At 42.5% G+C, this 22,276-nt stretch overlaps 1 protein-coding gene across 5 annotated transcripts in view; it reads right to left on the reverse strand.

The window, feature by feature from the left end:
• nrxn2b (neurexin 2b) overlaps positions 1–22,276 on the reverse strand; it is an 863,757-nt gene that overhangs the window by 492,901 nt on the left and 348,580 nt on the right. For all 5 annotated transcript variants that reach the window (XM_084156410.1, XM_084156411.1, XM_084156413.1 and 2 more), the window contains exon 6: positions 4,514–4,815. In XM_084156410.1, the coding sequence (XP_084012536.1) occupies positions 4,514–4,815 (302 nt within the window). The remainder of the gene's footprint in view (positions 1–4,513; positions 4,816–22,276) is intronic.

The raw sequence follows: 22,276 nt of genomic DNA on the forward strand, positions 1-22,276 counted from the left end.
GCCACCAATTGTGCAAGTTCTCCCATTTAAAAAGATGAGAGAGGCCTGTAATTTTCATCATAGGTACACGTCAACTATGACAGACCAAATGAGATTTTTTTTCTCCAGAAAAACACATTGTAGGATTTTTAATGAATTTATTTGCAAATTATGATGGAAAATAAGTATTTGGTCAATAACAAAAGTTTCTCAATACTTTGTTATATACCCTTTGTTGGCAATGACACAGGTCAAACGTTTTCTGTAAGTCTTCACAAGGTTTTCACACACTGTTGCTGGCCCATTCCTCCATGCAGATCTCCTCTAGAGCAGTGATGTTTTGGGGCTGTCGCTGGGCAACACGGACTTTCAACTCCCTCCAAAGATTTTCTATGGGGTTGAGATCTGGAGACTGGCTAGGCCACTCCAGGACCTTGAAATGCTTCTTACCAAGCCACTCCTTTGTTGCCCGGGCGGTGTGTTTGGGATCATTGTCATGCTGAAAGACCCAGCCACGTTTTATCTTCAATGCCCTTGCTGATGGAAGGAGGTTTTCACTCAGAATCTCACGATACATGGCCCCATTCATTCTTTCCTTTACATGGATCAGTCGTCCTGGTCCCTTTGCAGAAAAACAGCCCCAAAGCATGATGTTTCCACCCCCATGCTTCACAGTAGGTATGGTGTTCTTTGGATGCAACTCAGCATTCTTTGTCCTCCAAACACGACGAGTTGAGTTTTTACCAAAAAGTTATATTTTGGTTTCATCTGACCATATGACATTCTCCCAATCCTCTTCTGGATCATCCAAATGCACTCTAGCAAACTTCAAACGGGCCTGGACATGTACTGGCTTAAGCAGGGGGACACGTCTGGCACTGCAGGATTTGAGTCCCTGGCGGCGTAGTGTGTTACTGATGGTAGGCTTTGTTACTTTGGTCCCAGCTCTCTGCAGGTCATTCACTAGGTCCCCCCGTGTGGTTCTGGGATTTTTTCTGATCATTTTGACCCCACGGGGTGAGATCTTGCGTGGAGCCCTGATCGAGGGAGATTATCAGTGGTCTTGTATGTCTTCCATTTCCTAATAATTGCTCCCACAGTTGATTTCTTCAAACCAAGCTGCTTACCTGTTGCAGATTCAGTCTTCCCAGCCTGGTGCAGGTCTACAATTTTGTTTCTGGTGTCCTTTGACAGCTCTTTCGTCTTGGCCATAGTGGAGTTTGGAGTGTGACTGTTTGAGGTTGTGGACAGACGTGTACCTATGATGAAAATTACAGGCCTCTCTCATCTTTTTAAGTGGGAGAACTTGCACAATTGGTGGCTGACTAAATACTTTTTCCCCCCACTGTACATCTAGCTGGTTTTTCTATGCATTGGAAGAACAGAACAGCAGAGTCCGGTAAGATTAAGGAGGGTGGTGTGTGTCTCTGTCAACAACAGCTGGTGTGCAATCTCTAATATTACATTAAGGAAGTCTCAAGGTTCTGTTCGCCTGATTTAGAATACCTCATGATAAGCTGTAGACCATACTACTTATCAAGAGAGTTGTCATCTGTATTTTTGTAGCTGTCTATTTACCACCACAAACCGATTCTGGCACTAAGACCGCACTCAACGAGCTGTATAGGGCCTTAAGAAAACAAGAAAATGCTAATTCAGAGCTCCTGGAGGGCAGTGATTTTAATGCAGGAAAATTGAAATCCGTTTTACCTAATTTCTACCAGAATGTTACCTGTGCAACTAGAGGAAAAAAACTCTAGATCACCTTTACTCCACACACATATATGCATACAAAACTCTCTCTTGCCCTCCATTTGGCAAATCTGACCATAACTCTATCCTCTTGATTCCTGCTTACAAGCAAAAACTCAAAAAGGAAGTACCAGTGACACGCTCAATACAGAAGTGGTCCGATGAAGCGGATGCTAAGATACAGGACTGTTTCGCTAGCACCGAATGGAATATATTCCAGGATTCATCCGATGGCATTGAGAAGTTTACCACATTAGTCACCGGCTTCATTAATAAGTGCATCGATGACGTCGTCCCCACAGTGACCGTACGTACATATCCCAAGCAGAAGCCATGGATTTCAGGCAGCATCCGCACTGAACTAAAGGCTAGAGCTGCTGCCTTCAAGGAGCGGGACACTAATCCGGATGCTTATAAGTAATCCCACTGCACCCTCCGACGAACCATCAAACAGGCAAAGCATCAATACAGGACTAAGATCGAATCCTACTACACCAGCTCTGATGCTCGTTGCAGGGCTTGCATACTATCACAGATTTCAAAGGGAAACCCAGCCGAGAGACGCAAACCTACCAGACAAGCTAAATGCCTTCTATACTTGCTTTGAGGCAAGCAACACTGAACCATGCGTGAGAGCACTAGCTGTTTCGGATGACTGCATGATCACTCTCTCCTTAGTCGATGTGAGTAAGACCTCTGTAGCTCAGCTGGTAGAGCACGGCGCTTGTAACGCCAAGGTAGTGGGTTCGATCCCCGGGACCACCCATACACAAAAAAAAAATGTATGCACGCATGACTGTAAGTCGCTTTGGATAAAAGCGTCTGCTAAATGGCATATTATTATTATTATTTAAAAAGCTTAACATTCACAAGGCCGCAGGGCCAGATGCATTACCAGGACACGTACTCAGAGCATGCGCTGATCAGCTGGCAAGTGTCTTCAGTGACATTTTCAACCTCTCCCCGACCCAGTCTGTACTACCTACATTTTCCATAGTCCCTGCGGTAGCGGAGTGTCAAGTCTGGGACCAAAAGGCTGCTGAACAGCTTCTACCCCCAAGCCATAAGACTGCTGAACAGTCAATCAAATGGCTACCCGGACTATTTACATTGACACACTTTATTATTTATTTTTGTATCTTTATTTTTTGTAATTGCACTAGCTCTATGCACACTCACTAGACTCACTAGACACACACTCACACATACACACACGCTCACACACACATGCATATTGACACCACACCCACACACACAGTCACACTTTCACACTATTCACATACGCTGCTGCTACTCTGTTTATTATATATCCTGATTGCCTAGTCACTTTTACCCCTACCTCCATGTACATACTGTATTACCTCAACTACCTCATACCCCTGCACATTGACTCGGAACTGGTACTTCCTGTATATAGCCTCGTTACTGTTATTGTATTGTGTTACTATTTCCTTTTTTATTTAGGACATATTTTTCGTACTTTTTAATCTGCATTGTTGGAAATGGGCTCGTAAGTAAGCATTTCACGGTAAAGTCTGAACTTGTTGTATTCGGCACGTGACCAATAACTAGCTACATGCTTATTCAAGCTACATGACTGCAGTGGCCTAATCTCTGCGTTTGCAGCATGAATGACTGCTATGACAGCCGATACATATTAAACTAGTTGGTCTGGAGAGCTTCCTATGAAAGATAATGCCACAAACGTACTGCGCCATTGAGGTTCCTTTACCAGCAACACAACTTTTCTTTCTCCTGCCTGAGACTGAATTCTGCAGTGATGAAAAAGTCCAGGGAAGTTTGACGCACCTGTTTTCTTTCCAGGGGAGAGGAAGTAAGACTTTGTGTAAATGTTTGCTGCGGCAGTGGACAAAGGAGTTGGTGTTTTTTTTTGTTAATGCATTCACATCAGGCCTGGTTGCAATACGGGGCCATTACAATGGCTATTATTAGGGCTGACAAGCCATTCGTTCCAATTAGAATTACCAAAACACTGGGAGAAGCAAGCAAGGCAAATGTAAGTGAAATTGATTACATCTCACCGCCACTATATGCCAATTGATGACCTGGTATTGATCCTTTGCTTGTGCTGTTTAATTCAATGTGTGGTTGTGTGGGATATACGTGTGTGGGGGTGTGTTAGTGTATGTGTACGCTGGTGTTCACATCGGCTGTGTGGGCTCCTTTGCCTCCTATTGCCTGTGATTAGCTGGTTGTAAAGATCTATGGAGTAATGTGTTTAGATGGGGCTGAAATGTACCGTCTCTTCTGATAAATTAGAAAGCATCACATGTGGGTAAGTACATTACATGCATACATATTTAAGCAAGAACAGCTCCCATTGGTAGTGACTACTGAACGCAGTGTTCCCTATTAGGCTTACGTAGACATAAAAGTACTTAATGTTCTAGATGTTTGTGTACTAGATATCCACCATAATATAAATTAATGTGTGTGATGCTCAAGTACTGGGTCAGTTCTACTTCCTCTGTGATCTCAACTTTGACCCCCTTCCCCCACGTTTGCCCCAATGAGAAGATGACATGGATCTTTGGTTGTTTTTGGAAAGAAAACCATGACAAGAGAGAGTGAGCAGCAGCAATCCTCTGCAGATCTCAACCCTGGAACTGGAAGAGAAAGAAACCAACATCAGGGAAAGAAGAGAGAGATAAAATAGCCTGAAAGATAGAACGATAAAGAGAGATAAGAAAGACAAAACGATTCAGAAAGCGAGAGAGAAACGCTGCATAGAAGATGGACCAATCACGTTGTGTCTCTTTACCTGACGCAGGTTGCGGGTGACGCGCACATCGTGCCAGGTGTTGTCGTTGAACTTCCCGTTGACAGGCTCTACCAGCGCCTCGAAGGCGCCCGAGCCCAGGTTGATGACCAGCCACACGGCGCCGCTCTTCAGCGACAGGTTGACGTAGTCGGCCGACTTGCCCGTGTGCAGCATGAGGCCGTTGCGCTGCAGCGTGCGGAAGGAGAGCGTGATCTCGTCCGTGCTACTCTGGATGGGCGTCAGTGACAGGTCGTAGCAGAAGAACTCGTTCCCCTTGAAGGTGGCTACCGACTCTTCCTTCCCTGGAGAGAGAGGGGGATAGAGAGAGAGAGGGATGAGGTTTTACAGTAATTGTTGGTCAATGGAGGACTGAGCATATACATTGCCTTCAGAAAGCATTCATACCCCTTGATTTATTCTGCATTTGGTTGTTTTACAGCCTGAAATGGATTACATGTTTTTTTTTCTTACCCATCTACACACAGTACCCCATAATGACAAAGTGACATTTTTTGCAAATCTATTGAAAATGAATTACATAAATATTTAATTGACATAAGTATTCACACCCCTGAGTCATAAGCTACACAACCACTTTCAGGTCTTGCCATAGATTTTCAAGTAGATTTAAGTCAGAACTGTAACTCGCCCACTCAGGAACATTCACTACCTTCTTGGTAAGCAACTCCAGTTTAGATTTGGCCTTGTGTTGTAGGTTATTATCCTGCTGAAAGGTGAATTAATCTTCCAGTGTCTGGTGGAAAGCAGACTGAACCAGGTTTTCCTCTAGGAATGTTGTTGATCCATCCTAAGTTTTCTCCTATCACAGCCATTAAATACTCTTACGGTTTTAAAGTCACCATTGGCCTCATGGTGAAATCCCTGAGCGGTTTCCTTCCTCTCCGGCAACGGAGTTAGGAAGGATGCCTTTATCTTTGTAGTGACTGGGTGTATTAATACACCATTCAAATTGTAATTAATAACTTCACCATGATCAAAGGGATATTCAATATCTGATTTTTTTATTTTTACCCATCTACCAATAAGTTCCCATCTTTGCGAGGCATTGGAAAACCTCCCTGGTCTTTGTGGTTGAATCTGTGTCTGAAATTCACTGCTTGACCTTGCAGATAATTGTATGTGTTGGGTAATAAGATGAGCTAGTCATTCAAAAATCATGTTAAACACTGTTATTGCACACTGAGTGAATCCATGCAACTTATGTGACTTTTTAAGCACATTTCTACTCTTGAACTTACTTAGGCTTGCCATAACAAAGGGGTTGAATACTTATTGACTCAAGACATTTCAGCTTTTCAATTACAATGGATTTGTTTAAAAAAATTACAACATAATTGCACTTTTACATTATGGGGTATTGTGTATATGCCAGTTACAAAATAATCTGTGTTTAATCCATTTTAAATTCAGGTTGTAACACAACAAAATGTGGAAAAAGTCAAGGGTCGTGAATACTTTCTGAAGGCACTGTAGATCTGGCAGCACTGCTGTTAGGTGTGTTGATGTATTGGTAACGCGCATAAAAAAATATTTCTACAAAATCAGGAAACCATAGTAAATAGAGGGAGAGAGAGAAAGACAGACAAAAAGAGAGAGAGAGAGAGACAGAGAGAGAGAGAGAGAGAGAGAAATAATGAAAAGGGTGAAAAGGACAGATGAAGAGGTGTGAGTACACATTCCTTCAGCAACAGTCAAAACAGACAACTCACACTACGGACACATGCCAAGTCCCATTTGAAACGGCGGGGAAAGACACCTTTTACTCATGTCTCGTAATAAAACAGAGAAAACATCCTGTCATAACAATGACTAAAGATGGCTCTCCACACAACATGGAAACTCTAAATCTCATAACTCTTCTCATTCACTTCTCAATGACCACGTACCTCTGGGTACCAGGGTCTATCAACAAGCTGCCTTCCCAACTGTCCAGTGATCCACACTGACAACACCGTCTTGTTGTAATTTCCCCATGTCCCCACGCTCTGAGTAGGGGATCCAGTTCCGGTAATGAGGTTTACCGTCAAATCAGGGGGAATCAGGGGGAACCCTCACTGGATTGGATAATCCCATTTATCCCAAAGATGTATTACTGCAAATCACTCTAATCCCTAGACAAATTTCCCAGGGGAGGGTGGTGTCGAGAGGGCCAGATAGATTGAAAGCCACCATCTCCTGAGTACTGAGTTACAATCTGGAGCTGAGAGTGGTGGGAATGGAGGTGAGAGTGGTGGGAGTGGAATTGAGAGTGGTGTGAGAGGAGGTGAGAGTGGTGGGAGTGGAGTTGAGAGTGGTGGAGGTGAGAGTGATGGGAGTGGTGAGAGTGGTGGAGGTGAGAGTGGTGGGAGTGGAGTTGAGAATGGTGGTGAGAGTGGCGGGAGTGGAGGTGAGAGTGGTGAGAGTTGTGGAGGTGAGAGTGGTGGGAGAGGAGGTGAGAATGGTGGGAGTGGAGCTGAGAGTGGTGGAGGTGAGAGTGGAGGTGAGAGTGGTGGGATGCAGCCTTAGGGGATACAGACTTAGAGAGGACATGGACTAATTGTCTATAGATATAGGATTGCTGTAATGTCTCTTATGTGTTAAAATAATGACTTTTCAAGCACATCAATCACTGTGATTTGTATTTAACAAGTCTGATTTAATGGAACATTAAGTCATACAGGCTTTTCTTTTCAAATATCAGTCTTCCAAAATATAGGAACGCCTGCACATACAGTATTGTGAACAAGTACGCACGCAGACACATGCACACACACAAATACCCACAAATGAGGGAGCCAATGAATCCTCCGCTTAAAGAGACAACTATTTAAAGAGGTTTTTTGTTTGAAATTGGAATTCAGAGTAATCTCAGATGAGGCGGAAAGGCATCATGGCGTGGAGGAAAGGAGAGAACACAAGAGAGGGAGAGAGAGACAGAGAGAGAACGAGGGAGAGAATATTACGTTTATTTTTATTTTTACTATTTGTAATTCTATTTGCCACATTTTATGAAGTTGGCTTTAGTTTGCCCAGATATGTTTCCAATCTCCCAACCTCTTAACGACCTACCAAGAAGCCATTTAAGGCTATGAATCAAGTTAGAGTAGCTAGCTTGTCTAACTATCTTAGCTGGCATGCCTGCTGGCAAGGTTGGTAGACGTTAGAAAAGCAAGCAATAACCTGCATGTGGCAGGAATGCCCACATGCAGGAACGCCCCGAATTGCGGGCTGCAGTTGCACCCTTCTCGCTATATCTGTTCCTCTTCATCAGATAGCAGCTTGCGTTTTCACAAGAGGCTGTGTTTACATTGTATATAGAAGGAGGCCATTGGCTGCCTTCATCTCGAGGGGTATGTATGGGAGTTCGGACTGGTTCCAGGTTTAGTAGTTCGGCAAATTTGCCTGAGTGGCCGAGTGTTGAAATATACTTTTTATGAGAAAATGTGCAAGAATTCAAGGTGCCAACAAATGTTATAATCATCATAACAATGTTTTTACGGTCATATACAAAAAAATAATTTCCTCCCTCGACAGGGATCGATCATATTCACGTTTAAAGGCTTCGGCCCACCACTTATCTAGCCTTTGGAGAGAGCACCCACAAACTGTGAACTGTGAAGCAGAAAGAAACCAAGAAGAAACATAGAAATATTGGACGTTGATATATTAAATAACTTACTGGAAACAAAGATGTGCAGTATGTATTTACTACTACAGAATAATCGAGTGCTTAGATAATCAGAGTGAGCTGAACTAGAGGGGAATTGGGACGTATTTTCCTTTGATGTTTATGAACAGAGAATCCTGGTGAGTTAGAATTTAGCTAGCATAAAGCTATATCTGTATTGATGAAAAACTAAAGTGCACATGAAAATATGAAAATGTATGCACTCACTACTGTAAGTCACTCTGGAGAAGAGTGTCTGCTAAATGACTTAAATGTAAATGTAATGATATTTACAATCTAAAACCAGTCAGGATATTGACATAATTATGTATGCTTTTGAGAGTGATGATCATTTCGATTTTTGAACGTTTTGCATTTGCTCTTGCTACATTGTGCATTTATTTGTATGAGAGTGATTGAACAGTAATGGTGCTCAGTTGTAGTTGCCTTCTCGCAGTGGAGAAGAACGTGGATTTTGCAACACAATCTGTAAATCCTTTTGAGACCTCTACATGTAAAAATAGTTATTATTATCGAACAGTTACTGAAACTTTGTTTTATTTTAAATTTTTTATTAGGGGGTAGATCAGCTTTAATATTGCAGATAGATTGTAACTTCCATCAATGTAATTGTCTGCATCACTTCCAATCACCCATATGTTATTTTTTCTCGCAAATGTATATACAGTATATACACATTTGAAGTCAGAAGTTTAAATACACCTTAGCCAAATACATTTAAACTCAGTTTTTCACAATTCCTGAAATTTAATCCTAGTACAAATTCAAATTAGGATCACCACTTTATTTTAAGAATGTGAAATGTCAGAATAATAGTAGAGAGAATGATTTATTTCAGCTTTTATTTATTTCATCACATTCCCAGTTGGTCAGAAGTCTACATACACTCAATTAGTATTTGGTAGCATTGCCTTTCAATTGTTTAACTTGGGTCAAACGTTTTGGGTAGCCTTCCACAAGCTTCCCACAATACGTTGGGTGAATTTTGGCCCATTCCTCCTGACAGAGCTGGTGTAACTGAGTCAGGTTTGTAGGCCTCCTTACTGGCACACGCTTTTTCAGTTCTGCCCACAAATGTTCTATAGGATTGAGGTCAGGGCTTTGCAATGGCCACTCCAATACCTTGACTTTGTTGTCCTTAAGCCATTTTGCCACAACTTTGGAAGTATGCTTGGGGTCATTGTCTATTTGGAAGACCCATTTGCGACCAAGCTTTAACTTCCTGACTGATGTCTTGAGATGTTGCTTCAATATATCCACATAATTTTCCTTCCTCATGATGCCATCTATTTTGTGAAGTGCACCAGTCCCTCCTTCAGCAAAGCACCCCCACAGCATGATGCTGCCACCCCTGTCCTTCACGGTTGGGATGGTGTTCTTCGGCTTGCAAGCCACCCCCTTCTTCGTCCAAACATAACAATGGTCATTATGGCCAAATAGTTCTATTTTTGTTTCATCAGACCAGAGGACATTTCTCCAAAAAGTAAGATCTTTGTCCCCATGTGCAGTTGCAAACCTGGCTTTTTTATGGCGGTTTTGGAGCAGTGGCTTCTTCCTTGCTTTGCGGCCTTTCAGGTTATGTCGATATTGGACTCGTTTTACTGTGGATATAGATACTTTTGTACCCGTTTCCTCCAACATCTTCATAAGGTCCTTTGCTGTTGTTTTGGGATTGATTTGCACTTTTCGCACCAAAGTACGTTCATCTCTAGGAGACAGAACGCGTCTGCTTCCTGAGCAGTATGACAGCTGTGTGGTCCCATGGTGTTTATACTTGCGTACTATTGTTTGTACAGATGAACGTGGTACCTTCAGGCGTTTGGAAATTGCTCCCAAGGATGAACCAGACTTGTGGAGGTCTACCATTTTTTTTCTGAGGTCTTGGCTGATTTCTTTTGATTTTCCCATGATGTCAAGAAAAGAGGCACTGCGTTTGAAGGTAGGTCTTGAAATACATCCACAGGTACACCTCCAATTGACTCAAATGATGTCAATTAGCCTATCAGAAGCTTCTAAAGCCATGACATCATTTTCTGGAATTTTCCAAGCTGTTTAAAGGCACAGTCAACTTAATGTATGTAAACTTCTGACCCACTGGAATTGTGATACAGTGAATTATAAGTGAAATAATCTGTCTGTAAACAATTGTTGGAAGAATTACTTGTGTCATGCACAATGTAGATGTCCTAACTGACTTGCCAAAACTATAGTTTGTTATCAAGAAATGTGTGGAGTGGTTGAAAAACAAGTTTTAATGACTCCAACCTAAGTGTATGTAAACTTCCGACTTCAACTGTAAAGCAATAGGCTAGTATGCTATGTAAAGTTGATAGAACTGACATAAGAGCAATAACGGGAATAGATACCCCGGGTATCTCGAGCTCAAATTAGATCAGTGTAGAATATCACTATGATTTACCATTGCTCTAAGACTGTTCATTCGTTTTTAGGGGGTGCTTAGCATAGGCTGTTATTACAGTAATACAAGTGCAGTGTAGCATGTGTTCTTAAATTGGATTGAGTTAAGACTGGGAGTAGAGGGAGGATTTAATAAGATGAAACGCATGGCCGCCTCCATCACGCAACTTGTGTGGCACATTAGCCAACACATAATGAACCCTAACATACTGTTTTTGGGTGATTGCATTATATATAGTCACCTAATCAGGGTAGTTCTGGGGAGGGGGGAGATGGGTAGACCTAGAGTGAGTGTATCCGTGTGTGTATGCACGTGTGTGTTTGTACCCATTTGTGTGTGTGTGTGTGTGTGTGTGTATTGTTATTTGTGTTTATTTCAGTCACACACAAACAGCAGGGGGTACTGAGGTGTTCTAGTGGAAGAAAGCATCGCCCCAGAGGTCAGGCTCCCCTCTGCTCTTTCATTTGCTACTTATACACTCGCCTGGCTATGGTGGCCCATAGGGGCCAATAGGGACACAGGGGGCCAAACACCATGTTTATCCACACTTCATTATATATTACCTCATTGCCAGTCCATCTACACACAGTCACTGTCCATTAATCTCCCAATACAGTCATCCAGGCTACCCCTAACGTCCCAAAACATGGAGACTGCATTACAAAGGCAACAGTGGGAAATTGCATTGTATATTAATGCTTCAATAGCCTACAGGGGTGTGGGGTATGGGGAATGGCTATCATCCCGTTGCTAGCCCTCAGACAGAAGGTGAAGGTGGCTAACTGGCCGTCCGTCTGTATGTGTGTGTGTTTGTGTGTGCTCAGCACTCGAGCAGTGACAAAGAACAATTTCTCTCTCTCAGGGAAGACATTTGAATTGAAGAGTGTGGGGGACAAGGGGAATCAGAGAGATGGAAAAGGAGCCAGAGGGAGGGAAAAAGAGGAGCGAGGGAGGAAAAGACAGAACAGATTTTCAAATGACTGAGTGGGGAGGGGGAAAGGGGTTGTTGTCATTGCCGAGGGAGAGAAATGAGAAGACAACATGATTGATACGTGTTGTTCAGATCGGCAGCCTCCGTGTTGTGCGCCTCATGGATTTTTCTCTCCCTCTGATATAAATCTAATCTGTCAGCTGTCCTTAAAAATCATCAACGTGGTATTCCAAGCTCAGACGAGCCGATAACTTACTCTGGTGTATCCAAGCAGCCCACTCTCCCTCTTCAGAAGTCACAAACAGAGGCCTTACCCAAAGAATGGATTTGAGCAGGTAACGGTGGACCACTGAAGTGCACATCAGTTCAAACTCTGTTCAAGTGGATCCTAGTTCACCCAGTCCCAAATTAAATAGATTTCTGGATATCAGGATATCTGCATTCTTTGGTATGGTAAGCAACATTCCACAACAGAAACAACTGCAACAAGCCACAAAGTTGATCAGGATTCAACTATAGTCAGACACTACAGTACAGACAGCCCAAGTTCCCAAACTGGGAAACTTTTAAGGGCCTTTGCTATCAGTCTGTACACAAAGCAATGCAACAACGTAAGTTCATCCATGCCAGAGCAGACACAAAACCGAACCCTGACCCTAAGGACAACAGAACCGCCGAATAAGGAAGGGCGTAATTACTAAGGTGTTCTCTCTTGTAAAGGGGCTATCGATTCCCGCCCAAACTGACCTAGCCTGCAGCAGAGCTCACTAACATTAGTAAATCACTGATTAGCTCACGGATCTCTGATTCGATGGCATCTCTTCACTATCGACAAAAGACTCAGAGAACAATGAGCCTCCCCGTCGACCACCTTGCCCTTCTTTTCCACTAGAATAGGTGATTACTGAAAATTGATCTGTAGACTCTGATTGTGTTCCCATAATTAAGGCTGTAATTTGTAGTCTGCTGAGCACGCACGTCTTTGTACAGCCACCCGTTCAATTTTATCCCCACCGCCAGCGCTGGGTTGGCCTTGAGGTGAATATGACCAGCAAACACAAAACACAACGGTTTATTTTTGATTCCAGTGATGCCATCCATATTGAAATGGGTTATCTGTAGTAAAGGATTGTGGGTGGCTGGTATCGCTCATTTTTTTTGTTATCTTGTAAGAGGACTGCCTTTGAGCTATGGATGGAATAAATGCATTATAGGCATGGGGTCAAGGGATGAGGGTTATTTGTGCGCAAATGTAAGCTTTTACACATTTTCTGGTAAGCCACACACACTTAAGCCAAACATGGTATTAAGATTCTTGCATGGTTAGTAAACCTGTCTTCTCAATGATAGTAGCTTATACAATCTGTACATGGATTGTATGGTGTGATTGAATACAGTTATTAAACTACAGCGAGTTATGTTTGAGGAAAGTTCTGGAATCCAACTTCCTCATACATGTAACTATGGACAGATGGAATCAGTGGGAAATGTATTTTTTAAAAATCTAATGATCAATTACTAACAGTATTGTTTGCATATTCAATCCAATTGCATGTGGATCTATTTATATTTTCTAGCAATTTATTTGAATTTATTCCACAGTGAAATGTTTACCTTGTATGCTATCCAGCAGTAGATGAATGAATATGGAATCATATCAATAACTTCAGTGATGGTTAAACAGTGAAATGAAGACAGATTCAAACAAGATGGCTGTGCTGCTGTATTGAATAATCTCCATCGTCCATCACCACACTACACTTCACTACAGTACACATTGACAGGTACATAAAGTGCCTTTCTAAGTGTCTATAAAGTTTACAGTGCCCAATGGGAAAGAAGACCAGTGAACAAGGCTTTCAAGTACCACTCAGTTTGAAAAGACTCTTGATTAAACTGAATTGGATCCCACCTTTAAATGAAATGTTTAGTGCCATTTGAATTTTAATGGCTATTATTCTGATTGACAGCCATTTTAGGATCACACAAAGAGCAGTTGAGATATTGTAGTGATAAAAAGAAAATGTATGACGTCAAAAAGAGTAACAAAAAATGTCAATAAAAATAACATGCTAAGCCTATGATGTAATAACATATTTTGCTGGTTGTCGCCATTGCCACAAAAATTATGACGTTGACATTCCACTTAACAATGTAAGGCCATTGAGCATGGGGTCAAAGCGACAATTTGACAGTAGTGTGTGTGAGGGTTTTTCTCTGACCTTTACAGATTACACATCCTCCCTGTGAGTCAATTGCTACTTGCAGCCCACACACGCACGCAAGCGCGCACACACACACAACCCACTCTCGTTTCCCTGAGACTGTTGGCATTTTAACGAGTGTTCCCTTTAACATTTTAGACCTATTCCAGTGTTTTCTCTTCCTTGTTCTCTCCCTCAGTGAGGTGACTTCAGGTGGTAAAGGATGAACGAGATGCACTTAGACAAAAGAGGCTTTAATTGCCCATTGCTGGGGTAACCGCCCATTTCTAACCCACCGGCGAAAGGCCACTCTGATGACATTGTGACTCAAATTCGACCTGCCTCTCTCGCTCTCTCTCTTTCTCTACCTCATTTCCTGACTTTTCCTCATCTCCTCCGCAGTCGGGGTCTGGCAGGCAACTATTAGCACAGTGGTAGCAAGTGTACTCTCAAAGCCTGACACAGAGTACATATCACTCAAGCCCATGCTAAATGTAGGCTCAAATGGGTCTGTAAAGACCTGGGCCTGCTTTCCCGATAGCGATGGAACTTAGGCTTACGAGTGTTTTAACGATGCATCTTTCCTACAACGGCCAAAGATGTAACATGCGTTTCCCAAAACACCACTCAGAGAGAACAGTCGCTAAGTGCGTCGTTGGAGCATGTGTCGATACTGATAGGATTGAATGAAAGGCAGTGCTGCTCTCGGATCAGCTTTCTCAATTCAAATCTTACCTTAACGTTCAAATTATTTCACAATACTGACGACGGATCTGCTCCTAGAGAGATTACCACCTACGGCTGCACCTATTGAGGCAGTTTATTCGAATGCTTACCCACAAAAAATGCACTAAATCACAGATTTGGCACATCATTGCGCCTGTTAGGCTTAACATCATGAAATATATTGAGACAAATTACAGACAGTAGCGTACAAGTAGCAAAATAGAACTCAATTAATTGAAATGTGTTTCAATTAGGGCTGTCAAAAATAGCGCGTTAACGACGTTAATTAGTTGTTTGCTGTTAATTACGTCAATTTTTTTAACGCATTTCACGCATGCGCAGTGTGACAAATTATTCAGGTCAGGAAAGTGGTTGGGAGCTAGAGGCGAGATGGAGCAAGGTGAGCAAAGTGGGCCTATTGACGGATTCAAATATAAAAAGAATGATGATGGTACAGTTAACAAGTACAAGGTTATTTGCAAGATTTGTAAGAAGGAGTTTCAATTTCACCGGAGCTGTTCAAGCTTGAAGTACCATGTCAACGCCAAACATGCGTTTGCTGGGCCGTCAGATTCAGCAAGTGGTTTGCGCCAGACCACGCTGAATGTTTGCAGGCAATTAACAAAATCAACCTCAGATAATTTGATATCTAGCCACTCCTGCAACCACTGTTCCCTGTGAACGACTTTTCTCAGTTGCAGGTCACATTGTGAACAAGAAAAGGTCAGCTTTACTTTCAGAAAATGTGAACAAGTTAGTTTGCCTCAGCAACTGGCTGAAAGATGATGAAGCTCAGTAGATTTGAAAGGTGATGTTCAAACAAAAAGACCAGTTTCAGTGCAACATGTTATAGTAGTTAGCAACTGGATTTTTGAGCAACTGGATTAAAGAATGGAGGAAAAGGTAAAAGATTGTTCTTTGGTTTGATTTAAAAGTTTTATTGAAAATGTTTTTTTCCACAGATGACTCAAATTGTGCAAAAATGTGGTAGGTCACTGTTATGATTTGACTACATTTATTGCTTTCTGTTCAATTGAATACTGTAAATTGTACATCCTGGTTAAGAGGAATGCCAAAGAGGAAGTGATGGAACATTACAAAGACAAATATTATGGTGTGTAGTATGTTTCAGCTTGATTTAAAACACCATTATTTGGCTGTGTTAATAAACAGACATAATATGAAAATTATGTATCTGTGTCCTGTTATTTATCTTTTGGTATGCATTTCAGAAAAAAAATGGTTAGGATTCAGGTGTAATTGCAAATAGTGATTAATCATGATTAATCCACTGAAAATTCTGATTAATTTGATTAAAAATTTTAATCATTTGACAGCCCTAGTTTCAATATCATTGAAATAGGCCTATAGCCTACTGTATTTATATTTTAATGCAGTCATCTTGGTTTTCATTTGAAGCATCTTTTTATACGTCACTTGTTTGTATAAATTGCAAAGACATTGTCAGCTTTGTATTTGTAGCCAACTTTGTTCTGAAGTTATCGGCGATCACAGAAAGACAGATTAACCCTGTGATTCTATGTTTAGTGGAGATCTTCTGTGTATAAAGTAATGTGGGAGGACAAAAAAGTCTACGAGTGGTCTTAGGCAGACGTTAGATTCCGAGCGTTTTCAAGTGCAACGTTAATAACGATGGTTTTGGGAATCAGCTGGTAGATTTAACGATGCTCCTACGAAGGTTCTAAAGATGAACTTAGCCTTAAGACACTTTTGGGAAACAGGGCCCTGTTCATTAGCTATGTGGCTGGATGTTTGGCAGAGCTCACCCATAAGCTGTTATCCAGTTACAGTGGCTGTGAGTTGACACACAAGACAGCAACAACATCAACAACAACAGCAACAATTGGTTAAAAATGATGATATCAGAGTTACTTAAGCCAAAACCTCAGCAATTATGTATTGGATGCATGTGCATCCTTTGGTGATCCTTTCCCCCCTTTTCTGGGGCCAGGAGTTTTTCCTGATCTCATGTCCTGGTCAGGTAAAACTCTGGGACCCATTCTTAGGCTCTGACAAAATATTGTTATTATAGATAGCTTTCCTTTTCATCAGTGCTATGACTATAGGGCTGGGGTTTTTCTTGTCGGGTCACTTGAATTGGAAACACTCCTGGCCTAAGGTGGATCAAACCCTTTCAAACTACCACAAACCTTCTTATTATTCATTCTGAATATGATATCAAAAGAGCCAGAGACAACAACTTCAATGGACAACATACTCTGCAGTCTACTATAGCAGGGCTGATCATTATAGTAATTTGTGTGGTGGAGGAGATTTTCGTGGGCTATACTCAGCCTCAGGGTAGTAAGTTGATGGTATGTTGATATCCCTCTAGTGGTGTGGGGGCTGTGCTTTGGCAAAGTGGGTGGGGTTATATCCTGCCTAGTTGGCCCTTTCCGTGGGTATCGTCGGACGGGGCCACAGTGTTCCCCGGCCCACCCCTGTCTCAGTCTCCAGTAACTATGCTGCAATAGTCTATGTGCCGGGGTGCTAGGGTCAGTCTGTTATATCTGGTGTAATTCTCCTGTCTTATCTGGTGTCCTGTGTGAATTTAAGTATGCTCCCTCTAATTCTCTCTCTCTCCCTCTCTCCCTCCTCTCCCGGAGGACCTGAGACCTAGGATCAGGACTACCTGCCCTGATGACTCCTGGCTGTCCCCAGTCCACCTGGTCATGCTGCGGCTCCAGTTTCAACTGTTCTGCCTGTGGCTAGGGAACCCTGACCTGTTCACTGGACGTGCTACCTTTTCCCGGACCTGCTGTTTTCGACTCTGTCTCTCCCTCTACCACACCTGTTGTTTCGACCTCTGAATGCTCGGCTATGAAAAGCCAACTGACATTTACTCCTGAGGTAGTGATATGTTGCACCCTCTACAATCACTGTGATTATAGAGGGTGTGGTCCTCTGTAGCTCAGCTGGTAGAGCACGGCGCTTGTAACGCCAAGGTAGTGGGTTCGATCCCCGGGACCACCCATACACAAAAAAAAAATGTATGCACGCATGACTGTAAGTCGCTTTGGATAAAAGCGTCTGCTAAATGGCATATTATTATTATTATTATATTATTATTTGACCCTGCTGGTCATCTATGAACGTTTGATCATCTTGAAGAACAATCCGGCCTTAAATGGCCATGTACTCTTATAATCTCCACCCGGTACAGCCAGAAGAGGTCTGGCCACCCCTCAGAGCCTGGTTCCTCTCTAGGTTTCTTCATAGGTTCCTTCCTTTCTAGGGAGTTTTTCCTAGTCACCGTGCTTCTACATCTGCATTCCTTGTTGTTTGGGGTTTTAGGCTGGGTTTCTGTATAGCACTTTGTGACATCTACTGATGTAAAAAGGGCTTTATAAATACATTTGATTGATTTGAATGGATACTCCGAGCATGCGCTGACCAACTGGCAAGTGTCTTTACTGACATTTTCAACATGTCCCTGACTGAGTCTGTAATACCAACATGTTTCAATCAGACCACCATAGTCCCTGTGCCCAAGAACACTAAGATAACCTGCCTAAATGACTACCGACCCGTAGCACTCACGTCTGTAGTCATGAAGTGCTTTGAAAGGCTGGTCATGGCTCACATCAACACCATTATCCCAGAAACCCTAGACCCACTCCAATTTAAATACCGCCCCAACAGATCCACAGATGATGCAATCTCTATTGCACTCAACACTGCCCTTTCCCACCTGGACAAGAGGAACACCTATGTGAGAATGCTATTCATTGACTACAGCTTAGTGTTCAACACCATAGTGCCCTCAAAACTCATCACTAAGCTAAGGACCCTGGTATTTGGCGTGGGTCCTCAGATCCTCAAAAAGTTATACAGCTGCACCATCGAGAGCTTCCTGCCATCCAGGACCTCTATACCAGGCGGTGTCAGAGGAAGGCCCTAAAAATTATCCAAGTCTCCAGCCACCCTAGTCATAGACTGTTCTCTCTCCTAACGCACGGCAAGCGGTACCGGAGCGCCAAGTCTAGGTCCAAAAGGCTTCTTAACAGCTTCTACCCCCAAGCCACAAGACTCCTGTAGAAAAGTATTTTAATTGTATGTCATAAAACCTATTATTTTGATTACATTCTGTAAGCTTTATGTAAGGCAGGGTTACATTTAACACTATACAAAGTAGACTTTGTAACAAGGCAGGGTTACATTTAACACTATACACAGTAGACTTTATGTGTAAGTCATAAAACCACTAACCTTGTGTTGTTGTCCTGGTCTCCATCTGGCCCACCAGAGGTTGGTTTCTGGCGATCACTGTAGGAACTGTGAGCGCCAGGGAACCAACCTCTGGTGGGCCATCAGCTACTTTCAATATTTTTCATTGAAAATAATATCCCCCTTTTCATGAAGTAGATTTTATTGAATGTCACTCTATTTCAACCAAACCTGCATTACCAGTTCATATCAGTAGGTGTCACTATGCACTAGCTTGTCGAAAAAGACTGCCGCCATGATTTTTGATCTGTATTTGTGAAAGTTATGGTGATGCTAGAATCCATAAATTCTCTCTTTCTGCATTAGCCATTAATCTGTTATGGTTGGACAAATGTGTTCATATTGTCTGTGTAGACTGCTCTGTGGCGGAATTTGTAGATTTTTTTACTTTTAAGGCAATGAAATTGCGCCATAAACATTTGTGAATACTCACCAGCAGTGGAAATAAAATAATATGCCAACATTACTGGACTAACAAACTGGTTAACCTTTTCAGGAACTTCAGTATCCCTTGGCCTTGAGTAGGAGCAGCAGATCGTTTAATCTTCTTTATCCTGTGCCAAACACATTTATTAAGTGAGTCTAAATTATTAACGCTAGCTGCTGGCTGCACGATTGCTTCAACCTAGCTAACTAATGTTAGCTAGCTAGCTATCTAGCTAGGCTACAAAAGCTAGCGTTAGTCATTTTGTTAGCTAGCTATAGATTGGATCGTTCTAGCTAGTTTTAGAGGACGACTAAACTGCTTTCACCACATACAGCGAGGGAAAAAAGTATTTGATCCCCTGCTGATTTTGTACGTTTGCCCACTGACAAAGACATGATCAGTCTATAATTTTAATGGTAGGTTTATTTGAACAGTGAGAGACAGAATAACAACAAAAAAATCCAGGAAAACGCATGTCAAAAATGTTATAAATTGATTTGCATTTTAATGAGGGAAATAAGTATTTGATCCCCTCTCAATCAGAAAGATTTCTGGCTCCCAGGTGTCTTTTATACAGGTAACGAGCTGAGATTAGGAGCACACTCTTAAAGGGAGTGCTCCTAATCTCAGCTTGTTACTTGTATAAAAGACACCTGTCCACAGAAGCAATCAATCAATCAGATTCCAAACTCTCCACCATGGCCAAGACCAAAGAGCTCTCCAAGGGTGTCAGGGACAAGATTGTAGACCTACACAAGGCTGGAATGGGCTACAAGAACATCACCAAGAAGCTTGGTGAGAAGGTGACAAAAGTTGGTGCGATTATTCGCAAATGGAAGAAACACAAAATAACTGTCAATCTCCCTCGGCCTGGGGCTCCATGCAAGATCTCACCTCGTGGAGTTGCAATGATCATGAGAACAGTGAGAAATCAGCCCAGAACTACACGGGAGGATCTTGTCAATGATCTCAAGGCAGCTGGGACCATAGTCACCAAGAAAACAATTGGTAACACACTACGCCGTGAAGGACTGAAATCCTGCAGCGCCCGCAAGGTCCCCCTGCTCAAGAAAGCACATATACAGGGCCGTCTGAAGTTTACCAATGAACATCGGAATGATTCAGAGGAGAACTGGGTGAAAGTGTTGTGGTCAGATGAGACCAAAATCGAGCTCTTTGGCATCAACTCAACTCGCCGTGTTTGGAGGAGGAGGAATGCTGCCTATGACCCCAAGAACACCATCCCCACCGTCAAACATGGAGGTGGAAACATTATGCTTTGGGGGTGTTTTTCTGCTAAGGGGACAGGACAACTTCACCGCATCAAAGGGACGATGGACGGGGCCATGTACCGTCAAATCTTGGGTGAGAACCTCCTTCACTCAGCCAGGGCATTGAAAATGGGTTGTGGATGGGTATTCCAGCATGACAATGACCCAAAACACACGGCCAAGGCAACAAAGGAGTGGCTCAAGAAGAAGCACATTAAGGTCCTGGAGTGGCCTAGCCAGTTTCCAGACCTTAATCCCATAGAAAATCTGTGGAGGGAGCTGATGGTTCGAGTTGCCAAACGTCAGCCTCGAAAACTTAATGACTTGGAGAAGGTCTGCAAAGAGGAGTGGAACAAAATCCCTCCTGAGATGTGTGCAAACCTGGTGGCCAACTACAAGAAACGTCTGACCTCTTTGATTGCCAACAAGGGTTTTGCCACCAAGTTTTGCAGAGGGGTCAAATACTTATTTCCCTCATTAAAATGCAAATCAATTTATAACATTTTTTACATGCGTTTTTCTGGATTGTTTTGTTGTTATTCTCTGTCTCACTGTTCAAATAAACCTACCATTAAAATTATAGACTGATCAATGTTTTTGTCAGTGGGCAAACGTACAAAATCAGCAGGGGATCAAATACTTTTTTCCCTCACTGTATCTTGTTTTCCATAAAAATGTGTGTTCGCTATCTCATGAGGCAGGCAACCAGACAGGAAGGCTGGAGTGGAGCGAAGAAAGAAACCAAGCGCAGAGTCAAACAATGAGGTGCTGGTGCAACCAAACATAGTTTTTGAGAAGTGTGGTTGATGAGTCTCTGTAGGCTGTTGCTAGGAGACCACTGTGACTGACAAGTTCATCTACCTTCATCTACCTGTCGCAGCGAGCGTATGGGTTACCGTGTGAAATCTGAGGGACAGAGTTGTATTCACTAGACAAAACAGAGACAAACAGGCTGAGGGGGAGGTACTATGTCAACTTATTCAATAAGAAATGCCTGCTTTTTTTCTGTTGTAAAACCTTTTTCCAAGTTTTTCTATGACGTGAACTAATGAATACTTCTCATAAACATTCGGTGCTGCTGCTTTGAAAGTGGTGTGGCGGCACCAAACCAGATTGAAAAGTACTGGAGCAAATGCTGTCTCATCACGCGTTTTCCGGCGGCTCTGGTATCAATGATAGGATAGGCCTATACAATAACAGGGTTCAACATCAGCCCAATACCTAAACAATGCATTGTAAGAGACACATAAAGTGTACTACAGCAAATAGAGTAAGACATTTCAATGGAGCCTCAAACACAAAGGAAGAGGAACTCAGATGGCACTGAAGCCTGCAGTCGCACACTAGCACTGACAAGGACTATTTGCTTTCATACAATCCACTCTTCACACTGGGAAAAAAGCATTATAATTGCATTGAAATCCAGGCCAACTGTCTGTAGAAATACATAAATTGTGTTTAATGAAATGCACTTTTGTGCACAGTTCTTTGCGAGTTACTGTCGATAAAAGCCGAGGGAAATGAAAGGGTTGGGGGGCTGACATTGGGGGGTGGCTGACATTGTTTTCCATGGGTTTGTTTTAATTGTATTGAATCCCTGGCAAATTGCCTGAAGAATCATCCCACGTAAATTGCTTTAGTTAATATGTTAATGTAAAAGTCGCTAGGGGTAGGGGAGGGCGAGAGGGGAAAAGGGGCGGTCTGGCTGTGTTGGGGTGACTGCAGGGTTGAGCTGGAGAGAAACAGACACAGAGAATTCCCAACTCTAGGTCAGTCTGGGGCTTTGAAACAAAAGGCTCTTCTATATTAGCGACTTGGTACTGTGAATGAAACAAAAATGGCTCTGAAA

The sequence above is a fragment of the Coregonus lavaretus genome (assembly GCF_964263955.1).
Source record: "Coregonus lavaretus genome assembly, chromosome: 39".
Taxonomy (NCBI): Eukaryota; Metazoa; Chordata; class Actinopteri; order Salmoniformes; family Salmonidae; genus Coregonus; species Coregonus lavaretus.